This window comes from Abrus precatorius, unplaced genomic scaffold (assembly GCF_003935025.1).
Source record: "Abrus precatorius isolate BTA unplaced genomic scaffold, Abrus_2018 Scaffold10, whole genome shotgun sequence".
Lineage (NCBI taxonomy): Eukaryota > Viridiplantae > Streptophyta > Magnoliopsida > Fabales > Fabaceae > Abrus > Abrus precatorius.
In genome coordinates this window covers 30,424,745-30,450,371 of record NW_020874292.1, presented here as the reverse complement: position 1 = coordinate 30,450,371, position 25,627 = coordinate 30,424,745, and the positions used below count along the sequence as shown (strand labels likewise).

At 30.8% G+C, this 25,627-nt stretch overlaps 2 protein-coding genes across 6 annotated transcripts; both read right to left on the bottom strand.

Moving 5' to 3' along the window:
• Window positions 1–685: 685 nt before the first annotated feature.
• Window positions 686–6,681, bottom strand: LOC113862522 (putative beta-D-xylosidase). 5 transcript variants are annotated; one of them, XM_027495619.1, is made up of 7 exons: window positions 4,844–4,942; window positions 4,699–4,749; window positions 3,859–4,140; window positions 3,094–3,263; window positions 2,552–3,000; window positions 2,033–2,446; window positions 686–1,706 (listed from the first exon to the last, which is right to left on the bottom strand). In XM_027495619.1, the coding sequence occupies exons 3-7, from the start codon at window positions 4,114–4,116 to the stop codon at window positions 1,111–1,113; spliced, it is 1,887 nt and encodes a 628-aa protein (XP_027351420.1). In that variant the 5' UTR covers window positions 4,117–4,140; window positions 4,699–4,749; window positions 4,844–4,942; the 3' UTR covers window positions 686–1,110. The 5 variants fall into 5 exon arrangements, with proteins under 5 accessions (XP_027351420.1, XP_027351433.1, XP_027351407.1 ...); XM_027495632.1 differs by having other exon boundaries at window positions 4,704–4,743; window positions 4,844–4,916; XM_027495606.1 differs by lacking the exons at window positions 4,699–4,749; window positions 4,844–4,942 and adding an exon at window positions 6,230–6,681 and having other exon boundaries at window positions 3,094–3,314.
• A 14,032-nt stretch (window positions 6,682–20,713) lies between these two features.
• LOC113852948 (chitinase-like protein 2) lies at window positions 20,714–22,766 on the bottom strand. The gene is made up of 3 exons (XM_027483368.1): window positions 22,324–22,766; window positions 21,951–22,110; window positions 20,714–21,395 (listed from the first exon to the last, which is right to left on the bottom strand). The coding sequence occupies exons 1-3, from the start codon at window positions 22,694–22,696 to the stop codon at window positions 20,975–20,977; spliced, it is 954 nt and encodes a 317-aa protein (XP_027339169.1). The 5' UTR covers window positions 22,697–22,766; the 3' UTR covers window positions 20,714–20,974.
• Window positions 22,767–25,627: the final 2,861 nt, after the last annotated feature.

The following is a 25,627-nucleotide window of genomic DNA, read 5'->3' as shown; positions in this document are numbered from 1 at the left end:
TTTAACTAACTTATCATCTTTTCTCGAACTTATCCTTAGTTACACAGCAAGATCCACCAGCTATTTGTAAAATTATGATGTGATTGATTTAATTAGTACAAAATCATTGTCTTATTCTAATCCCTTGTTTTTAATAAACTGCAAATGCATAGCTCTCACTATTTAAAGAATTCCATTACAAGTAAACTATGTACGTGACGATGATACTTTACCGGTGGCGATATAATCGCTTTTACTTTAGTTTTTAATACAAATTTCGATAAAAATGCATCTTTGGAAGCGCTGCGTAACTCGTGAAAAACACTGACTGATTCCTAAAAAATAAGACACCTGAGCTATATCAAGTTATCAACACACGAGTATTTATTTGTGAAATAATGAGCCCAAGTCAACCTATAAAAGAGAGTGTTATTTGTTTTTTATTCAAGCTATTATTCCCCAAAATCTAAACTTTATTTTTCTTAATTTTTATTTTTATTTTCTTTTTCAAGCAAACGAAGGGCCCAAAAAGCCCGAACAAGCCCAAAATGCTAGTTCAAGCCAGCTTATTGTGAGGACGTAGCCCAAATGTCAAGAAACAAATGTGGAGGCCAGCAACAGCACTGAACCTTAACACATTCATTTTAATACATTTTTTTCTTATGAATTAAAATTGTAAAATTATAAATAAAAATCATTATATTAAGAGTGAATCTACGTATTTTTATAATTTTTAATAAATTTTAGTCACTTCAAAAAAATATGTTAAACACGAGCATTCAATTTTTAGACGACAGATTGAATGAGAAAAAAAAAAAAAAAAACTAAGTTCAACTTCCAAGACCCTTTTTGAGATATATGAAGTATGAACAATACACTTGCCACTATAACTGGTTTACAAATTACAAATGTCACCACTATTTCCTTATTTTACATTTGCAGTAAGAATGGCAACTATGTTGCAGTATAATTGACTTACAATTACAAATGACCACCTATTCCTTAATTCTTATTTTACATTTGCAGGCACGCCACTTCATTTTTTATTCTTCGTATTTGCAACTTACTAAGGAATCATTGCTATTTGTAAAACTTGGGTGTATCTGTCAAATTTGCTTGACAGTTATTCTTCTAGTGTTTGATTTCATCCAGAGTTTGGACAGAAATGGAATGTTTGACATCACCAATGTGGAGTTCATGCTCACCCATTGGGATTCTTCGAATCCCAAACTCGTCCACAATGGAAAGGTGATTGCAGACATGAACACCAACTTTGACTCGTTGTTTTGAGCCAGCAGGAACATGGGTCTTGTGGAAGCCGACCAACTGTTTAACTGCAGACCATTTTCCAGGTGGCGGCTTTGAGAAAATGAGAAGGGTGTGGGTCCCATCCATTGACCCTTCATTTTTGACATCAATGTGAAATGCCATCTCCAATGCATCACAATTGGCATGGCTCACCCTCACTGCTTTGCTTGAAAAGGTTGAGTTTGAGAGTGCTTGGAGGCTTACTAAAGGCACTGAGACCTGTTTTGGTCCAAGTGCTAAGCTTTGAGAGAATCTGGAGTAACTCAGGCCATGCCCAAAAGGGAACACTACTGGACCTTTGTAGAATCTGTAGGTTCTTCCTGGGTACCCAGTTGCTGGGTTTGGACGCATATCCATGTTTGTCATTGGCACTTTTGCCAAATACCCCTGTGGGTACCATGTCATAGGTAATCTTCCTCCTGCAAGATATACCAAATCAAAAGAATAAATCACATGTTGTTGAGAAAAATTAATTTGAAGTTGTCAAATATAATTAAGATATGTACATAACTCATTTAAATTACAAATTTTTATTAAAATTAACGTGTGTATTTTTATTAGAAGGTAACATAACTAATTTTCTAAATTTTAAACAAATAAGCTTCTAAAGTTGTCCATTCTTTTCATAGTTTAATTTAGAAAATTTATAACCAATGTTATTAGAACACTGATTGGCCGGATATTTGAATTAAACTGCTTGTCTATTCTGTGATATAATAATAACGATGATGAGTGGCTACTTTACCAGGGTTACTTGTGCCGAAGATCACATCAGCTATAGCAGTTCCCCCAGCTTGGCCAGGATAACCGGCCCACAAAATAGCACTTATCTTGGGGTCATTTTTGGCAAATGTAACATCAACTGGGCCACCAGACATTATAACCAAGATAACTGGGCCTCTTGAGGCCCTGGCGACCCTAGACACAAGCTCTTGTTGGTGGCCTGGTAAGAGCAGCCCAAGTCTGTCTCTTGTTTCAGCTTCTATGGACTGGTCAAGGCCCATTACCAGCACAGTGGCGTCAACTCTTCTGGCTACAGTTTCGGCTGCTCCAAATAGTTGGTTTCCACCGCAAGCCACTTCCCTACATCCGACCTGATGAACGGTCTTGACGTACCTCGCAATCCCTTGCAACGGCGTCGTATAACCACATGCCACACCTATCCCCAAAATACAAAGACAAAGAAATCACAAATTAATATGTGATACGGTGTGTTTCTTTTTTGGCAATGAGAGATGTAATAAATTAGCGGTGATAAACTAACCGGCATAGTTCCCTATCATTGTAACAGTAACATCCGAATTGGGTCCAATGACTCCTACGGTGCGGTGTTGCACAGGGGATAGTGGCAGGGTGTTTCCTTTGTTTTGTAGAAGGACAATACCCTGTCTAGCTGCCTCGAGGGCCAGTTGTTGATGGGCCGGTGTGCACACGTCTCTTGGGCCCAGGTTTCCATATGGTTGGGCCGATGGTTCCCCATCAAACATGCCCAATCTCATTTGGACCGTAATAAGGTTGGCTAAGGCAAGGTTAAGATCGTTTTCGGAAATGAGCCCTCTCCTAATAGCAGAATCGGTGTGGAGGGCCAAGAATGGACCACAATCGAGGTCCAGGCCTGCTTTTATAGCCTCTGCGGCTGCCTCTTCGGGTGTTCTCGTGTAGTGTTGGTTGTCATAGAAAACCCCAACTGAGTCACAATCCGAGACTATGTACCTATTTGATATGACCAAAAAAAAGAAGGCATGTTAAGATTGGTGAAAGTGAACAGTGAAGGTGAAAATGAGTGAAATTTGGTATTGGACTTACCCATTGAGGCCCCATTGGCCACGAATAGTGTTGCGAAGGAGTTCAGGATCAGCACACGTGGGCCTGCCATTCACCTGATTGTAGGAACACATCACACTCGCCACCTTCCCTTCTAACACACAGGCTTTAAATGGTACGTCATAAGTGTCCGCTAAATCCTGCTTGCTTACCTGCACGCCCATCAATACCCCAAGCCATTTTTCATCATCATAATCATGCTTCTACTTGGGCTTTTAATATTTGCTTTGCCCATACCATACCACACCAACAACACCAAACCGTTTTCATTTATTTATTTTCCATTAATGTCGCATCGACACAAGGGACACCATGATTAATAACAGCGAAAATAGAATGGTTTATGGTGCGTAAGTAGTGATTTGGTAGTTTGAATGCCATGGTTGTGACTTATCCTAACTAATTTGCAAGTGGGCGCAAGTCCTTGTCATCAACAACTAGCATCGGTTCCACTTTAGCAAAAATGGCGTTAATTCTTCTCTTACTTTACCAAAGAAATGAGAAGGGACAAAAACAAAAGAGAGATCCGCTATATATAGGCTTTCTTGCTGGAAATAGTAGATAGGTACACCCATGTGGCATGAGTGGCAATTCGAGAAGGCATGGACGCACATGAAAAGTGAGCTCAATGCACTCATCATAGCGTAATCAACTTCATGCCTAACGACCATTTGGGCTATTAACTAATAATTATTAATACTAAATTTCTTATAACGAAAGGAATGAAAATACTTGGAGCATACATACCCTGGCGTTGAAATGGAACCTGTCCATGCCATTCCAGTTATCAAGGTCATAGGCAGTGTAGTGTTTGCAACAAGCAGCAACCTTGAGGCGGTTACCGCCACCGTCGCCTTGGAGTCCTTGGACATAGCTGGCGGCGTATTTTGCGGCCAAAACTGGGTCTTCTCCGGGAGTCTCTTGACCACGGCCCCACCGTGGGTCACGGAATATGTTCACGTTAGGACTCCAATACGTCAAACCTGCCTGTCCCCCATTGTACATTGCTCTTCCTTCATCGGATACCACCTGCGTTCCATGTACATAAATTCAATCTTCTATCAATATAATTATATTTTATAACGCTTAAATTTACACTAGTTGCATTTGCTTTTTAAAAATTAACCCATTATTTTTTCAAATAAGTTCAACTAAATACGTACCTTTTATTCATTATAATAAATATATATCTAATTTTATTTTTAACATATATTAAGTATTTGATTGTTTAAGCATGACGGAATCTCTTCAATTTTTTTTTAAATATAAATATTTATAAAGGGAATTTAAAAGTATGCGCCTCTTAAATCTACCTCCGTCACTTTGAATGTGCCTGGTGAATATTTTACTTGTGTTGGAACTGTTCTGGTTCAATTGATCTGTTTTTTTCGGCTCTTCTTTCTCTATTCATGTCATTTCGCTAAATTAACTACAGGAATTAAAACAAAGTAGTTTTTTATACTAAGGGACAAACTAGACACTCCATTGTTGACATTTTTGGGAATCCAAACGTCAACTAATATATCCAAACGAATACGGAAGGGATTTCTTTATCAATATTACTTTATCTTAAGAGAAAGAGATCACCTAACCAATAATATCGCATCTTTGGCTAATGCGACTAGGCGATTACTGGACCTTGTAGTTGCAACAAAAGCAAGTTATAATGATGACTTTATACATCAGATATAGCCCCAGGACCAAAACCAAAAAGAAAAGAAGAAAGACGCACGTAGTGGGAAGGTTGACGCAAGTTTTTGCTACTTGCAAGTAGAGTTATTAATGGTGGGCAACATCAAACACCTAGTGTTTGGTCAATTATTCACCAAACCAATAATTAAAGATGCAAAGATGATGAATTTTTATGCTTCACTAAACGCGTCAAACATGCAAAGATGATATAGATTTTTATGCTTCACTAACCGTAATTAAGTTTGTATGGAAAAATCTTTTTTAACCGAAGAAACAATTTGAAGTATGAAAAAGATCTACTAATTGCCACCAAAAGTGTAATTAATATTATTCCGATCTGAGTACATACATATTGAATTAAAATGACGTGAAGAGGGACTATGCAACGGGAGAGAAAGAGCAAGGACAACCAAAACCGGCCACCCTCCCTCTGATGACGTTGTTGCTTTCGTAGTTAATGAAACAATAGCGTAATGAACTATCTTTTAACCTCTAGTAGCTGACAAAGTAAGTTGGTGATTTTTCCACGCCATCATTTTCTAAAACATTTAAAATGACCCGATTGACTAATTTCACATATATTTATATTTCAAATGCATGCAAGGCACATGGAAGTTGGGACACAATTCGTCAGCTTCTATGTAAACCACCTAAAACAGGTGACTAGCGAGTAGCCAGCAGCACCATATTTTTAATAATATTTTCCCTTTTTTCATTTCTGTATGCATGCACTAAAAACAATTGTCTTCGTGATTGGAAAATAAATACAAATAATTGATTTATAATATGCAAAAACTTTTTTTTTGTCGTCTGATAAAAGACCTTCTGTTGTTCTTCAGACGTTTTTGTAATTATAATTCTAAAAGAAGAAAAAAAAATCTTGAGCTCCGTTTTCAGACTCCTTTTCATTTTCATTGAGGTCCCAGGACCTGATTATATTATTATTACTGAGTCAAAGTACGAATATGTATTATCTGAAAATAAAAGAAAGATTGAAAATTCATAAGAAGAAACTAAAATAATTTTTTTATAAATTAAAACCAAGCTGTGGATTCATTTGCTTAATTTAATTATAGAACATATAATAATTTAATTTATCTAAAGGTAACATAGAATCAAAAGAAATAGATAATTGTGCGTACTTTTATACTCGTATATATGTAAAAGTCGTTTACCCAATTGGCTGGTGTATGTATTCCAAAGACAACATGAAATATATTAGTTGTGAAAGATGAATGGATAAATGATTAATTTTATCGTGAATGGCCGAAAAAGAGAACGAAGGAATCCACTTTTGATTATTTATTAGCCGACCAATGGATGAAATGAAAAAGTTGATGTTATAAGTTCATGGGATATGAATATGAATATATGATAATAGAACAAATATAATTAATCAATCAATGAATGAATCAATTGATCTCACCTGTCCAATTTCTTTCCACAGTGATTGATTGAAGGAAGCAGCGGTTGTGATGACTTGAGGGAAGCTAGTGGCGCCAGGGAAGGCCCCACCGAACTTGGTACCGGGCCCCACATTGGAAACGCCGTGTAGTGCTTCTGACCACCACTCATAGCCTTGGATTCCAAGCCTTGGCACCGCAATGGCATTGTTCACCACAAGCCTTATTTTCTCAGGCAATGTGAGCCTTCCTATGAGGTCTTGCACCCTCACGTGTATAGGCACGTTTGTTCTACAAAACTTGAACCCTCTTGTTAACCCATTTTTAGGGTCACATGCAAAGGGCACCCTCCCTTCCCCTACCCTTATTAAGGTCAGTGTCACACAAATCACTAACCCAAAAGCCAATAGGCTTTTGCCATTGCAATAACCCATATAGATTTTGAATGAAAATGTGGTTTGATGAGAATGAATGATTGAGTGAGGAGCGAGGGAGAGTGGGTTGTGTATATATAGAGGGGAGTTGCGTCTTTTAAAGAGTTTGGGTAACTATAGGGGGCAAAGAAAGAACCTTTCATGATTGGATTTCCACGTCGATTAATTGAACGATTAATTGGATATATAATATTCATATGTATCAAGCTTATAACGAGTGGGAACTCAACTTGAATGCTTATTTACTTCATCGGGAGAGAGTGAGTCATTGTAACACGGAGTTAGGCTCAGTGGGTGGTGGCTGGGTTGGTCCCTCTGTGGACTACTAGCATCGTAGTAGATGCTAAAATAAATTAATTAAAATATATTATATGCCATAACATAGGAAAATAAATATATAAAGAAAGAGAAACGTAACAAAAAGTAAGAGAGAGAAGGGGTGTGATTAATTTTTTTTTTCATATTTTATTTACTTTTAATCTTTTTTGAGAAGTGCAAGTTATGGACATTCACGGACCAAGGAATCTCTGGCTTGCTTACTTGTACCGCGAGCGAGCGAAGATGGCATATGGCTAGCTTTCTCGTGTTGCATATTCACTAGTTTTTTTAAAAAAATCCACAAGCTAGCTGGTTATTAGGCTTCTATTTTGACTATCAAAACAAATGCTACGTTCTCAAGACTTAAATAAACAAGCATAATTTTTTTGACATAAATACATTAGAAAAATAGAGAAGTCAAAATATTTGACTGTTTCTGAAGGTTCTCTCCACCAAGTACAATGACTTCACTTGAAGACTGTTCAAAAACCCCCGTTATTGGGTGTTTACCAATGATCCATGAAATAACGCTATCAACCCCCCGTGATGTTACTGGAATTGACTAAAGCACCATAAAGGAATATCAAAACCCGTGACTCTATTTGCGGAAAATATATGTATTCTTGTCATGTTTTTACTGCGGTTTCCATCGCCCCCATGCCACTTGCAAGTGCTTGAAGTGGAATGCTAGTTCTTCTACTTTTTATATGTATTTTTCTATTACTATTTCTACCAATGTTTAGCGCACTTTTGATCAAGATATGTCTCACTGTTTTTAATATGTAAAATACACAATAACTTCACCTCATTTCAATTTTTTTAACAACTCTGATTATTCTGCACAGGTGGGTGAGAAGTACAAGGCATCAATATCCTAATATGAGTATTACGGTCAAGTTCTTTAGTCTTTACTTACCCCAGAAAAAAAAAATGTAATTAAGCATCAGTATGTTGTGATACATGCATGCATGTAAAAAAATTCCATGCCAACTTGTAAAGGGCCCACGTTCTTTGAGAAGTATATATATATTGATGAGCATATAGACATTTTGTGTGTGTGATTGGATAAGGAGATAGACAAATGATACCTATTTTGTATATATTTTCAAACGCAATAAGAATAATTGAGAATAAAGTATAGCTCTTCTAAATTTTATTAATAAAGTTCCAAAATAAAAAAATTATATCATTGACCAACAAATTTATTTGAAAGGATGCGAATATCCTATCATTTCATTTTTTGACAATTAAGAAAAAAAAAATGAAGCAGGAGAAAGTGGGCTGATTCCAATTGTAAACTACATATGTGATAGCCTACCAACTGTCTTGAGAGTACGGCATGTGAGGTTCATAAACAAGATTCCCATTTCCACATGCTACCATTGTCTCAGAACAGTTAACAAGTGTTTAATCAAAAATGGAATACAATTTCTGGTGGTAAATTAATTTCAAGTGGTCATCTATGTTAAATATTTTATCAAAGCATTATATACATAAGATTGCAAAATCATACTCATTAATTAGTGAACCATTCATGCTTGAATGTGGCGAAATAAAATCTTTTTCAAATGAAAAAATCAGGAAAAAAGCGATGAGTGTACGTAATGGTTTGTTCCCTTTACTTTTTCAGTGAATACGGGTAAATAACCTTTCCTAGTCCAGACAAATAACTATAAGCTACAGGTAATTAAAAGTAAAAAAAACTTGTTGTTTGTTTAAACTTTAAAAGTTAAAGTTTTAATAACTTGTTAATTAAGACTGTTTGTTTAATATTTGTTGTTTTTAATTTACATAAAAAATATTTTTTGAGATTCTTTTCCAAACATTTATTTAATTATTAATAAATTTATAAACACATTCTCACACAACACAAATTGAAGGGCAGTAAAAATAAGAATGATTACTTCTGTGAAACCTATTTATTAGTGACTAATATAGATCGTAACTACCAAACTCTTCATGCAGCTGATGCCAAACCAATCTAGCCTGCAATTAATATACTATTAATACATATTACAGAAACGATAGATAGTCCATTGATTCGAAGGGAGCATCATTAAGATTGAACTTCTATCCTTTAAAAAATCATGGAGTATTTTTTTAAGATGTTGTTGGGTCTTGTCATTTTCCTTAATTCTGAAAAAATAGCATATGTGATCCCCTTTTTTTTTAAGATGAAAATATTGTTGGAGTGACAAAATTTTGAATATTTTACAACATCGAAGACGTTAGAAATGAATATTAAATCCTTGATATATGTCATCTACTACCAGCACGAGCTTTTGAGATAATGAGTTTGTAACATAATATCAGCAATCAGTTTGTACCTTTTCTGCGTGTTATGTGAGCAATTAATATAATAAGCTATACACTAATTCCCTTTCAACATCACCTTGTTTCCATTATACCAAATATTTTCTCTCCTTTAAATGCCATCCCGTTGTCATCATTATTTGTGCGCAATACGGATACAAAAGGAATTTAAAAATACAACTTTGCAGATACTTTTTAGTATTATTTTCGATAAAAATTAAATTTTATTTAGGTAAAAAAATTCACATTTTATATTTTCAAAAATTACTGATAAAATTACAATTTTAATTTTAAAATAACACGAAAATCATTTGAATAACTACACATAAACTTTATCTTTTATCTAAAATTACTATCCCGTCATCTATGGTTCCAGTTAAGCGTAAAGAACTTATTGTGTTGATTAGTGGGTAAATGAAGACAACGCTTGAACAAATGATAAGGGCCCACCAATGGTTTCTTGAGGGAAAGCTTCAATTTGAAGCACAGCATAAGCAATTATGGTAAAATTCTTTTATAGTTGAACTTTTGTCGTGAGTTTTTGGTCTGTGTATTCATCATGCATGTTGCATGTATAATCTTTCGTGACTTTAACTCTGATCTCTCGTCGAACCAGAAATGGAACAACAGACAATTAAGACAAGCTATAAATGCTACCAGGATGATTGGAAAATTTTAGTAATGGTATCTTAGCATTTTAATTATATCTATTTTCACATACTAATAATAAAGACATGGTCAATATAAATGTGAAACAAAAGGAGAGAAACTCTTATATATCTATACGTGAAAGTTAACAACATCATGTAAAGTAAAAATAACAAAATCTTATATGCAAAATCATATGATTTTGTATGTAACATACTTTTTGATAAAAATTAAAATATAAATATAAATATTACCAATTTATACTATATATAATATTATATTTGAAATTATATTAATATAATGCATCACAAGTTTATTATAAACTCACAACCTATATATTATATTTGAAATTTTATTAAGTAAAGATTATATCAATGGAAACAATCATATCAGCTCAAACTTTTGTGTTCTATTATTAAATGATACCTTTTTCCTTTTTTCGTTTGCATCGTATGTAATCAATTTCAACCTTATACATTTTTAGGCTGAAGGTAATTTTATAATTTCTAAATGCTTGTTCAGATAAAACTAGCCAAATTTTGTACAAAATATACGTGTTTTAATGTAACTAAGAAAATACAAGTAGCTTAGGATATAAGTAATTAAGATTTAGGACAAATAAAAGGAACTTTTGCTATAAAAAGCAAAGCCAGAATTTGATAATTAAAAAATAACATTGAAAAAATACCAAAAAATATAACATAAAAAAATTAAATTATAATATTTTTTAAATATAAAAAATTAACAATTTTTGTTATGTGTTTCAACAAAAAAGACAGTATGCTAGGAAATACTCTCACTTTTAGGTTTAATTAAGAGTCCTTTATTTATATTTTTATTTTCCATTTTCCAAATACTATAAATCATTTTTTAAAAATGTAAAGAAATTATCAGGATCGCAAAACTTCAACTCCCTTTAGCATCGGTGCATCTAAATTGAAGTCCACCAAATCGTCACATACAATATTCTAAATTTGTAAATTTTACTATCAAACAAAACATATGAATGTTATAATTTTTGAAAGACTTAAATTTCTTGTACTGATTAATTATTATTCTTGGTATAATGTACTGATATTGTTAAATTAAACGTAAATGGAAGAGAAATTAATGTCAAAGACCAATAAAAACCAATGTTTAATTTAAAAGATATGAAAGATTGGAATTATTAAGATTTAGCATACAAAATTTATGGAGAGGAATAGCTTCAAACTTTACTTAACAGGCAAGAGACGAAAAAATCTTTAGGAAGAATTTTATAAGATAAATTCTATGGTATCTTTAAAAAAATTTAGATACCGTACATAAAAATTTCAACTTTTTAAATAATAAATTTATTTAATAATAAATTATTATGTTTGCATCAAAATTAAACAAATTAAAATTAAAAAATAAAATAATATTATTTTATTAATATATTTTTTATATTTTTAATTTTATAATTATTAATATTTAATAATTATATTAATATATTATGTCATAATTTTTTTATTTATAAAAAATAGAAATTATATTCTATTTAAAATTAAAAAAAATTATACATGTATTTAAATAATAAATTTATTTAATAATAAATTATTATATTTAATTAAACTGAATAATAATTAAGTATTTAAATAAAAATAAAATAAAATAAAAATTAAATAAATTAAAATTTTAAAATAAAATAACAATATTATATTAATATATTTTTATATTCTTAATTTTATTATTATTAATATTAAATTATTTAATTATTATATTAATATATTATGTTATAATTTTTTTATTTATAATAAATTGAAATTATTTAAATATAAATTATATTTTATTTAAAACTAAAATTTATAAAAAATTAATAAAAAGTAAAATAAAATATTTAATATAATAATAATAATAATAAAATCATGTAGTAAATAATATAAATAATATAATTTTAAACAAATTATATATAATAATATATATTTTGACTTGCTATATAACTTTTTTTATTAGTATAAATTTTTGGTACGATACCCATAAAAAAATTTCACAATACCACACCCTGAAAGTTATGATCTGAACGACTATTACTTGCTGTTGAATAGTCATTTATTCCTATAATCAGAACAGCAGTAAATAAAGTGTTATTTGCAAATAAAATAGAGAATGATTGTTATTTGCTATTGTCTAGTTTTAAAAAAAAAAAAAAAACAGACGGCTGTTCCTTGCATTATTTTTTTATTTATTAAGTAAAATAAATGATTTCTATGTTATTAATGTTGGACCGATTCAACCAGTAATTTTATTTTTTGTATCAGTTTCGAGAATAATAACTTTATAAAATTAAACAAACCAAACAGCTGATTAATTATTGATTCAACCGATTTTGGTAAAATAATGAGGAAAAGAGAATTACCTATGAATTTAACTAAGGTTGTGGTATTTATGGAGTAGGGGCATGAGTGAGTTACAAACGTGCGTCTACAAGACAAACTATACAATCACTCTGACTGTTATTGTGAATTGGAAAATCTTTTAAAATCAAATGTTGAAGACAATTAAGAGGAAGCAGGAGCAAGAGACAAGCTTCTTGGAGTGGAGTTCTTAATCAGGATTAACCCAATTTAACTAATAGGCTTCGTTACATTAATTATTTTTGTTTTTCTAGATTAGATAACACCTAATTTTAGTTTCCTAAGTTTTTTCCTAATCAATTAAGTCTCTCAATTTTTAAGTTTTGGCAAATTTGGCCTTCATCTTGATCCATTTTTTTATTTAAAACTTTCAATTTTTCATTTTTATTAAAAAATTGTATCAACTAAATTATTTCTTTTTCGAAACATATCAATCAAAATATCAAATTTAATTTGACCAAAAATAAAAAATTTCAAAATTTCTTCTCCTCAAACTATAATTTCACGTTTTATAATACTCATCAAATTTTATCAATTTTTCACAAACTTTACTTTTAAACTTTTAAAATTATTCAATTCTAATTTCATTACAAATATCCTAAAAATTAGATTAAAAATAAAAATTTAAGAGTTGTAACTAAAATAAATTAATAAAATACTAAAATTGTATAATTTTAAAAATAAAAAACTTAATCAAATAAAAAAAATAAATTAAACAGTCCAAAGTAAAAGAAAAAAAATATAATTAAAACAAATAATTTTAAGTAGAATCATTTATTATGCTAAAAAAAATTTTAACCATGCTAACCTTTTTTAATCTTCTAGAATTAAAATTTCAGAAAGTATTAATTACTTACAAAAATAATTTCTAAAAACATCCATAAATAATCTCCAAATGTTAATTTCCAGAAGGATCATGCAGAAAGAAAAAAAAAATTAAGCTATTATGAATCTCAACTCAATGGTGAATCTCAGTATTGTCCAATCCATTTGCAATTGGGGGGTCACTTCAAAAGAATTTCTTTTCTATGATATGGTTATAAGCATATCCACACAAATGATGATTTTACGTAAGTGTGTGTTTGGTTCCTTCTTGCATCAAAAAAGTGATGAAAATCAAGAGTAAGGTTATGTCGGGTGGACCATACTGTTTAACAGAATTAACAGAGACCATATAACGAATTCAATTATATGTCACTAACGGGCACTCAACTATTTTTTTTTCTCTTGAAGGAACCAAAAAAGAAATATTAATCTCTTTTTTTTAATACGAAATCATCTTCGTATCTTTCACTCTTTCAATGTTGAACATGCATGAAACAATCTGAATGTCTTATTAAAAAAGAAACAATAATATCATAAGCCTCTCGTGTGTGTACGTTGTTAATTAAAAAACAAAAACACTACTTTAGTTTTATGTGTGTCTAAAGGAAGGAATCGGATAACATTGAAGTATCAAAATAGTGGTAAAGAAGGAAGCTTGGTGAAGAAATCAGTTTGCCAAGATAGTAAGCAATTTGAGAGTCCAAACGGAAAATATTAATCCAAAATTTTAAAGTGTATATATATATATATATGAACCACGTTTCCAGATAAGGATACATTATAGTGAGTAATAGAACATCCATTGAATCTCCTTTAAAGCAATAATTTAACTGATTGTGTAATATTTATTTTATAAAAACATGTGTATGTATGGTTTAAATTCATCACTCTATAATTAGTGTAAATTTGTTACGCTAGCTACAAGATAAATTATTAAAACTAAGAGATATGAAAATTAAGCATCATATTGATGTGGTGACTACCAAGAGGTATCCATAGGTAGTATCGTAGTCACTCTTGCGTACAACTTTCATGCATGTTGTGTTGGCTATGTCTGGCGGTGTCCAATAAGATAGAATGAATGAAAGCGAAAAGGGGAAGTGGATAGACTGTTGAGGTGGCAAACGCAATGGGCCTGAAAAAACCCAACTGGATCATAAATAAAATGGACCCACAAACCCTATCCATTGAAAGTGTGGATTTTGACGAAGAGTTTTAGATTAGAACAAAATATTATTAGCTTTGAATGTACCAAAGAAACCAAATCCATCTTTTGATTCATGGCTTCTTGGCCGGTTCATATCAGATAGATGAGAACCAGATCCACCTCAGCAATGAATGGATCACAGAAATGCTGCTCTAACAGTCTAAATGAACAAAGTACAAACAGTGGCATGGTATAAGCATGGTGTAGTTGCTGATTTTTCTGGTATACATTCTTATCCTTAAACCAAAGTGACGTGAAGACTTTGCTTTTCCTAAACAAAGTTAACCAATTGGAAGTTTTCTTGAAAGATGAAGTTAAGTCATGTTAAAACTTGAAGGATTAATAATTTATTAATTACATGGTTTGAGTTATCAAGTATGAATTATTATGATCACAACTTTTCTTTGATCCCAAACTTAGAGCTGACTTTACAAAAGTTGCATTGCACCTACCTAATTTTGAAGCTTTGCCCTATCATATGCAGTTACTTAACTTCACCATTTTTTTTGTGGTTCCCTGTTCAATTGTTTATTTTCAATTTCATATGCAAGTGTTTATACAAACTGCAGTCATAAAATGCAGCTAAAGGTAGAGGAATTATTGATTTCCTTTACTATATTCCAATGGAATATAGTGGGGCCCTTCTTTATGAGAATTGGAACTTAAGTCTAAGGATATATTGCAAGGAACACCTTTGTGAGGGTCAATCAAATCATGGTAGTTAAAAGATTGAAATTATGGTACCTTATACAAAGAGGATCACTTTGAATAACCAATTGGCAAGAACCTCTGCATTATCCTGGTAGCTAAATTTTATTCTACGCGACTTCATTTTTCAAAAATTTTAAGCTTCTAGATGTTACAGGTCATGCTAATATAATAAAATATTATCAGTTCTTGATGCTTGTCCTCAGGAAATGATAAAGATTTTTTATGAATAAGTAGACAATTTGTTGCCAGAATTAAATCCTTGATGAGGTAGGGGCAGACAATAAATGGTTAGTTTGTGACTTCCAGCACATTTTGGATCTTGGATTTCTTGCAGTTATCCATTATTGCTCTGATATTATAATTAAATATCATTTTTCCCTCTCTCTTTAATGTTTATCTTTATTTTTATTTTGTTCAATTTGTTTATTATTTTCATATTCCGTTAATTTTTTTTATCCTTATATTAGTTATATAAAATTCAAAATTTGATGAAAGAGTGAAAAATAAAAAATAAATTCATTTTTGTTTGTCCGTGAGCTATCATCCATGCTTATAAGAACTTATCAAGTTTTCTAATCCTAGTTTAGATACATTGTAATTGTGAGTTTATTTACAATTTCTTAAAATAAACTAACTCGCATATACTGTTTAAAGAATGATACGAACTTGAGAATTTTATTAATATGTAGATGTGACAAAATATATTCAATTTACTTAATTCTCGATTTTATAAAGTCACAAATTTCCTTAATTCGCCCCCACCAAACTCACTAATTGTGATGTGAGATGTCAAGAATAAGAATAAGGAAGGCGATTTAATTTGTTAAATTATTCATGGGTCATGGTAATTAGTATTATAAAGATATTAATTAAAGAAATAATAAATAATAATTTTTATTAAAATATATTAAAAATTATAGAAGTGAGTATATAAAAATATATCTAATGAAATATTTTTATTTTAAATTCCTTAGTGCTTACGGCAATTGTTATCATTTTTCTTTCTTTATTTACTTATTTGTTTTAAGTTCAAATATATAAAAATGAAATATTTTTTTATTTTTTATCTTTATTTTTATTCATATTATCACCACTCATCTTATTTATTTTTCTAAAATGATAACTTATTTTATCTAACTCTCAAAAAGTATCGAGATTTGTTGTCATGAGCAGATCCTTGTCTTTTGATGAATAATATTTTTCTTGAAAACCAAATAAGGAAAATGAAAAAAAAAAGAATTATTTTATTAAAAATGAAACTTCTAATTGTTGTTCTTAAAGACAATGATTAAAGAATAAAAATATATTTTTATTAAAAATTAGAATATTTATTTAATATTATCAATATATTTTTAATAAAAAATATTTTCCAATTCGTTTAATTTTCTGTTATTAAAATCTCTATTTTCGTTTCTCTATGTTGCTTTCAACAACAAAAAATTGGTCAAATAGTATTAACTTGACTCCTACAAGCAAGTGCTTCCGTGTCCTCCCAATCCTTTTGTCGTTGGCAACGTTAAGAACACAACTGATTTTGGGATCCAATAAACAAGAATCTTGGGCCTGCACAACCCAACAACATTTGTATTATCCACTCCGTTGATAGAAAAGAAAAAAAGAAAGAAGTAATAATAATAATAATAATACCAACAACACCTAAGAAAGTATACCTAAATTATGGCCTCAGCAAAAGCCATCTCATTATATTCCATGGCAATGGACTGCACCCTTTGTCTTGCATTGAGTTGGAATAGCTGTTGAAGGGGAAGTGAGTCCCACTCTGGCTTCCATGCACATACTTTGGTGGAACCATAACTTGGTTCGAGACTATATCTGTATGTGTGAATGACACAAAATTCTCGTTTAGAAGAGCTGATCCAGCTGTGTTCACATTTACAGCACCAGAGGTGGTGGATATCTATAACAGTCACCCAAGTAGATGTAAAGTATATAACATTATTGTTAAAAAAAGAGCACTGTACTTAAAACAGATATGCTTCAAGCACCACATAGCTGAGAATTGTTCATTTGAAAATAAAGTAAGAACATGTATGTTTAAACTTCCAAATAAGAATGTTAATCATATCAGTGGTCACCCTACCAAAATGTAAAAACGGCAAAAAGATTATTTTGATTCCGAAGAACTCTGAAATCCCGGTGAAATAATTTTTAAGCTCAATCTAACAAAATCTATATTTTAAATCACTCCCATAAGTGCTCAGCAAAACGATAGAGACAAATGTCCATCAAAGAGCTGCCAGTGTGAAGTGTCCAAGTATAGCCCTAGCCATGGCAATGAAACATGGGAAGTGTGTCCACAGATATACTCCACCTTCGTTTATTCCCCAAATATTAGTTTAATTAAGGGTATGTTTAGGAGTGGAATTTTGAAGATAAATGGACTCAAGCACAAATGCTTTTATTCTAAATAAATATTCTCTTAGTTAATAATTTTTAAAAATAATTTGATAATTCATTTTCAATAAATTTTGATTCCTAAGCCTGTAAACTTTCCAATATTTTTTTTTCCTTTTTTAGCTATCCTTATTAACTAAATTTTGTATCTTTATCTTCTGCTTAAATTTCTTCCCTCTCCTTCCTTCTCTTACCTTTATTTTCTTTAAACCAATGCATTAAAATGCATAGATTATCAAAGTGAATTTTATCCCTGTTTATAATTTAATTTTATAGGTTTATGCATGTAGCCAAAATATATCAACAAGTTAAATCTTTAAATGTTCAGTTTAGGTAGAATTCAGATAAGCACTTATAGAAGAAAAAGTAGGAGATACACTTAATTATTTTTTAAAGTTAAAATAAAATTATATAGTTTAACTTTTAAAAAAGTTGAATGGAATTTTTTTTTTTAAATATTAAATTGCATAAGTTAATTAAAATTTCTAGGACAAATTTAATTTACCTTACTTTTTTTTATTTTCTCTTGTTAAAAACATTTATTAAAAAAATATCTAAATTAAACAAATCGAATTAAACTATTGCTTACAAAGATAGCCGGCAAAGAACACCAACAAAAATAATTCATGTTAAATTGCTAAGTCCAAACCTAGTTAAACTGTTATTTATAAAGACAAACAATGAAGAAGACCAACAATAATATCTAAGACTGTCTATTGGATCGGGTTAAACAGTTTTGGGTGTAATTAAACCACAAAAAGTTCAAATCGATCTCTATATTATTAGAGTCGTAATCGTTCGCTTAATGGGTCTATTATACAGATTTTGGATTAGCGAATTTCGGGTTAAGCATGTCAAACAAGCAGTTTGGGCCAAAATCATTTATTTATCAAAAATCTTACAAACACAACACTCAAAACACATTCAAATCAGCACATACCTCACCTAAAAAACCCAACATCAAATCAACCGTTCCAAAAAAAAAAACATTTACCTTTCGTACAGCTTCTCAAAAGTGTCACTTCGCAACCTCTTCCTAAACAATCCGTTGGCACACTGACGATCCTTCCAGAGTTCCAATCCACCAATGACGATTCCAGGCACAAAAACCCTTGGGTGCTTCACTGTCAACTCCTCCTTCCTCTGAGGAAACGACACTGACATTATACTGTATAAAAACAGCAAAAACTACTAAAGGGAACATATAAATTCTATTGTCCAACAACAGCTATCCATACATGTCCATGTCTTTATCTTTCCACTCTTTTCCTTCACCTTCTCTTCCTTTTGAATATCATCTTGAATATAGAAGGTTCATTAAGATTGGACCTTTTAGCCCCACCCACCAAACACACCGCTATTTTCTGTGTTTATTTTTAATATTAATTTAATATGTAATCAGGTTGTTTCGAATCTTAATTTTCTTATCCAAATTTAACCATTTTTAACTATATAAATTCGTTTTTACTAATCTGAATTTCTCCTAAATAAGTCGACTGACTCTATTTGTGTTTTAGACATTCGGTTAACCCGATTTTTTATGGACTTCGCATTTTTTGACAGTCTTAATGATATCCTTGTTAAAAATGCTAAATCTTTTTTATGAAAACACTAGGATAACTAGAGATAAGCAATTAATTTAAGGTTGTGGTTTGATAGAGTGATATGGAAGGTTCATTGAGATTGGACCTTTTAGCCCCACCACCGCCATTTTCTATGTGTTTATTTTTAATATTAATTTAATATGTAATCGGGTTGGTTCAGATCTTAATTCTTTTATTTAAATTTAACCATTTTTAACTATATAAATTCGTTTTTACTGATCTGAATTTCTCCTAAATAAGTTGACTGACCCTATCTATGTTTTGAACATTCGGTTAACCTGATTTTTTATGGACTTAGAATTTTTAGACAGTCCTAATGATATCCTTGTTAAAAATGCTAAATCTTTTTCATGAAAATACTAGGATAACTAAAGGTAAGCAATTAATTTAAGGTTGTGGTTTGATAGAGTGTTCCTTAACAGCAAACTCATGTTTGCATGTTATTGGATGCCTGAATAGACCAACAACTTCCTACAAAGATGGAGGGTAAACAAACCAATTCATTCCACTTTGTTTCCCTTACGTAATCAAAAGAACTTACGAGAAAACAGTTCTTAAAAATCTTCCAAGCTTAAAAAGACAAAGGTTTGGGCCTAAAACGTCTAACAAAAAAGTTTTGGGCCTAAGAAGTATTATGTTGACTCCTATTTCTCAGGGTACTGCATTGTGACAGAAAAAAAATGGTACTGAAGGCATTGCTTGATTTGTTAAGATAAATGAGTTTGGGCATTACCCAAAAACTAAAAAGGTAAACATGAGTTTTGACCAAACAAAAGGTAAACATGTGTTGACTATCTATTTACATGGACATGCTAGGTCATACTAGTTAGACCCTAGTGATGACTAGTGAAAAATTATGTTAAACACCCTACGCATGGGAGAGCATTTTCTCTTGTGAATAGGTTATGTGCAAATTTCGTATTTATATATATTTTCATTTATTTAATGTCTATCAAGAATAAAAATACAAAATTTATATATAATCTTATTAAATAAATTTTCAACATGAAAAATTGTATTCAGTAAGCATAGATCTACGAGGAAGTCATACATTCTGAGTTAAATGTTGAAATATAAAAAAATAAAACAGTTCAAGTTTGAAAACACTAACGCCAATGCTTAACACACATCAGGGAATCAAACGAACATTTACATATCCAAGATAAAAAAACTGATTTTGATATCGTGCATTACCAGGAAATAACACCGAGAAAGGAAAACTTCCCTGACATCTTTTTCAAGACTAGAAGAGGCTTGCACAAATCATTGTAAAAAAAGTCATATTTTCTTTTAATTGTCATTAAATTATTGATTTTGTTGCAATACGGTTTTTTATCAACAAATATCTTAACATGAGTGAACCATCTTCTCATTGAATAAGAAGAATGACGTTACAATTTCATTAACAAAATCATAAAATATTTAAATTTAAAATTATAGAAACCTGCATAACTTTTCATTATAAATTAACTGTATATAAAGATTAGTTTTTGTTACATGGGAAAAGAAGAACACTGCATATGAAGATTTAGAGAGAGAGAGAGAGAGAGGTTCAACCTATGCAATAATAGATTGAAATCAGATTATTAGAATGAAACTTTGTACCATTTTGATCAGCAAATTCATAACATACAAATATAACAAAATTTTTCAGACAATCCATAGTGATCAAATATTCAATTGTATACATTGTGCCAAAATATATTCAAAATTATACAAGAATGGACAGAAAATAACAGAAGCCAAGATATATATAGCAGCTTAATAATCTATACACATTTAACTATGATTGTCCACTCCAAGCTCATTTCACTCTCATGTGAAGGCAAAAGTAGTTGAAATATTCTCTACTAGCCCTCCTTTATTAAATTTTGCAGGATTCAAGAATGGACCAGCAAGAATCACAACAAAGAAAAGCTCAATTTGTAGAAGAAGATGGTGAGCCAGTGGGCTTAAAAGCAGCTTGCTCAGCACAAGAGAGCACTTCATTAGGCCCTGCCTCTTCTCTGCCAACACCCATGAGATCAAGGTAATAAAGATAATGGGAAATAATATTGTTCATTTGGTCATTATCAGATCCTTCGCCACACGCTTGATCACCATATAGCAAATTTATGGTGGCACCAAATCCAGGTACCCTTTTGGACAATGTGTCATTCTTGGTGGGTTTCCAGCTGCCAACAAAAACATCATGGGGTGAAGGTAGGTTTTTTTCAGGTGGGGTCATCCACTTCCATATTGCTGCCTGAAAGGCCAGGGTAGCATTCTGTTCTATGTATTCAGGATGGTCTAATAGATTCACCTTCAAGGCTTCCCCAATTTTTCCATAGTTGTAGTTCCTGTTATGATAAAGACATCAAGAAAGAAAACACAAGGGGTTTTTATCACAAATTGCATATGAATTTGGTGAATTTTTTGCATTTAATAATTTACCAACTTATGAGAAGGAAAAGAGAGTGAAACAAATATGTTTTATCAATGAAATGGAAATATCAAGAAGCACTTCCTTAAGGGACTTGTATGAAGTGTGTTTTTCTTCTGAATTTGAATCATCTCATGTTGTTGAATACACGTAATATAGTTATGTTGGAGAAGGAAAGATATAATTTTTATCAAACAAAACACACCATGATTGAATGTAGAATCCATTAATTAAATTTGATAAAAATTATGTCTTTCTTTCTAACATGATCATATCATGTTCCCAATATGAGAGGATTCAAATCTATTTCTTTCTTAGTAGATCAATAAAAATTTCTGAAGATTACTAAAACCAGTCTCTCAAATTAAAACAAAATATGTCGAAATAAGAAAAAAAAGAAATGATACATCGATGCTGGATCAGAAACAGGGTGAAACTAAGGGATACTCAAGAAATCTCAAAATACGAATACCAGAAAATTGGCAGGGCTCCACGGCCGTAGTATGCCACACCAGGAGTGCATGGGTAGGTTAATTTATAGTTTTCATCACAGTAGTATTTATCAGGACTCAACTCCTTGTTGTAGCATAAGCCCCAGGCCAAGGGTCCCCCTGTAGCCACCCCATAACCACCTGAAATATTATTTCAAGGAATTATTACTATACAATTTCATGATCCTTAAACAACACCTTACTTAAAATATCTAAGATATTGAGATCATGTAACTAAGCCATAATTCAACAAGAAAACATAAAATTATAAGAAAAATAAGGCACCCCCAAGATTTAATATCATATATTATATCATAATTCATATAATGTGCCAAATAAATGTGTCACACTTACAAGAGGTCTTGCTACCCACATGACCAAGGAAAGCTGCAAGCTCTTTCATTCCACTGGTCTTGCCTCCAGTGTTGCCAAACCCAAGAGGCTGATACAGCGCTGCAGCTGTAATAAAAGAACGGTAGTCCCAGAATCCAACAGCATGTGCCACTGGTGAATTGCGCTTTGAGAAGAGGTTCTCAAATTGGTAGGTCTGAAAATAGTCAGAAATAGTATCATTGCAGCAATAAACAGACCACCCTTTACATTCCCACCCTTTGTCACATAGCTTCTTTCCCTTCACTGTCTTCACCAATGTCTTCACTGATGACTGTCCATTCCCAACGACTAACATTGATACAATACTCAACACAAAAACCCATGTTGGATTCATCTTTCTTTTCTTTTTTTTTTCTTCTCTTGAATACTGATATGTGGTGTGTTTAATCTGAGTTACATATAGAGGTGGACGATATTTGTGGCATATAAAAAGAGGGTTCTAGAGATGATGTAATGTGGAGTGAAAGGAATGGAAAGCGAATGTGTAACTTATTAGGAGGAAGAGATTTTCAGGTTGGAATTGGTGGAGCTTTTGCTTCCATTTTCATTCACGTTTGAGTAGAAGGGAAGTAAAACTTGAAGGTACGTAGGGGTTCCATCTAATTAATGTGCACTTGATTAACCCGCAAATAGCATAAGCTACTCCAAGCATTGGACCAAAGCCCAAAAGTGTGGTTTGTTTAGATTACCACACATAATTTGGACCTTAGTGTAAGAAGGGGTATCCTTGCTCAATTGGGATGTTTACTTTGTATAAATGTAAGTCCAAGACTTAGCCTTGTGCGTCCTTTGAGTAAAATGGTAATGCCTCATCTAATGCAAGCCTATCACTATATGCCTTATTGTAATTTTTTTTAAAGATCCAAAGCATGCACCAGCCACCCCAGAAAGGGTAAAAAGTAACTTGTTAGAGGATGAATCCTTCTACATCAATATCACATTTGCTGTTGAATAATTGTGTCATACCCGTTACAGATTCAACTAGAAACAATGAATTATATAGAAATGCATGAGCCTATAGTTAATGCAAACAATGAAATATTTTGGGCTTCAAAGACTCTCGTTTTTTTTATGTCCTTAAACATGCAGGTTAGGTTCCATTCCAAGTTGTGTACGTGGGATTAATCTATAGTTATTAGCCATAAGATATTCGTGGTGTACATCAAAAAGTTAAAATGGTCAACCTATTAAATATTGATTAACTAACTAACTTTTAGCTACAAATGTTAATAATTTTTTGAAAAAAATTAGCAGTGTTTAATTGATATAGAATAGCTGTTCGTGTTTCTTAAGCTAATTTATAGCCAATGTATTACTATTATGTATTAAAATATTTAGAGAAAGTCTAAAGAATAAGTTTTCAACTTTGTCGGTAAAAATGTAGGAAAATTGTTAATGCACTGAAATTATGTAAGACAAATAACGCATAAAGTAAGGGGCATCTTTAGTTTGATATATAACTTGTCTCTTCCTTTTTGGTTCAGCACAATCTTCTTTGGTTCAGTTCAGCACAACATAATTTTTTTGTTTATACTAATAATCAATTGTGTTTTGTTATATTAAAAATGAGATACAATCTTAAGCAAATTTTACATTTGATGTTAAGAATTCAAATCTTGAAATTGTTATGCTAAGAAAAGTTTTACCTAATAATTTGATTTAAAAATGAATCTCACAAATATACCAGTAAAAAGGCTTAATCAAATTAGCGAAAAAAAAAAAGGCCTAATCAAAGAAAAGAAGAAAAATTATTTGTTTAATGTGAATTTGGTATTGTTCATCAAATACAAACGAAGCATTTAGGTCTCTTTAATTTGATCTGAGAAAACAATTTTTTATTTAATTTTGTGAATATTATAAAATGAAATATTAATAAATATCTTTAAAATTCTAATTAACAAAACAGTTTTTTATGAAAGATAAAAAAAAAATATAATATTTTAGAGATTTCATAACTTATTTAAACCTAAAAAAATGTAAGATATATTGTGAGATTTGATCATATAATCTGTTGTATTTTCACAGTTCTTCTTTTTTTCTTTTTTCTTTTTTTTAAATGAACCCTATAAAATTTTAATTGATTTTGCATTTTTGGTGAATTGAACATTGAAAAGTGGTTTGTAAGTACACTTTCGGAATTTCTGCATAGTTAGATTTCATACAAGACAAATGCACAACTCTATATTCAAATATTTTACTTAATTAAAAATAATAATAATAATGGAGATAACCTTCGATCAAAGTATGCTAACTGGAAGAAGTTACATTTCGAAGCACAAATCTGAAGACAACAAAAGAGAAACGATTGTTTTTCACTTTCTAGAAAATGTTTTCTGTGATTTTTAAGATTTTAAAAAAAAAGTCATTATTTCTATTTTTTTAAGATTTCAACTGATTATTTAAACAAGATAGTCTTTTATAAGGATTTGGCACTTGGCAGCGAGTTATTTAAAGGTGATTAAGAAGAATTTAATATATTATTAAAAAATTTAATTATTTTAAAAATAATTCTACGTTTATATATTCTTAATATAATAAATATTTGTATTTAATTCAAATATCAATCCTTTTAGTCTTTTGTAGGAAATTAAAACTACAATGTTTTTGTATTTTTGACGGTCTAAACTCAAATAAAATTTTTATACAAACTAAAATAACATAATTGTGATATTTTCAAAAACCGAAAATTTATTAATTTGTTTATCTCTTTAAAATTTCTTATGAATTTCTCTCATATAACCTATTTTAATGGCAAGTCATCTTTAGAACAAAAGACTACAGATACTGTTGGAATGGACAGCGTAACAAATGGAGAATACTTTTGGTAGTGTGTGGCTGTGTTTGAAGTTTGAAGTTAGAAGCAGAAAGTCCCATGTGGAAGGGACAAGAAAACTAATTTCAGCAATTACGGAAGGGAAAGGGAATCTGATTTGGCCTCACTCATTATTGATTTAATTGTAACTTTATATTAGCAAACTTCAAATAAATCCTTTATCATCTAAACTTTCTTGTATTTAAGATCATGTTTATTTTAATAATTGTTTATATAATATTAAAAAGATATTTTGAAAAACTTTATAAAGGTGATAGTTTATAATTTTTTACGAATATTTTATTATAATTATTATAAAAATTTATGCAATAAGTTCTTATGAATAAGAGTTTATTTACAATACCCTAAATTTATAATTTTCTATTGAATTATGACAAAAACAATAATATAATTTAAATATGTATAACCACTATTAAAATATATTTTATAACT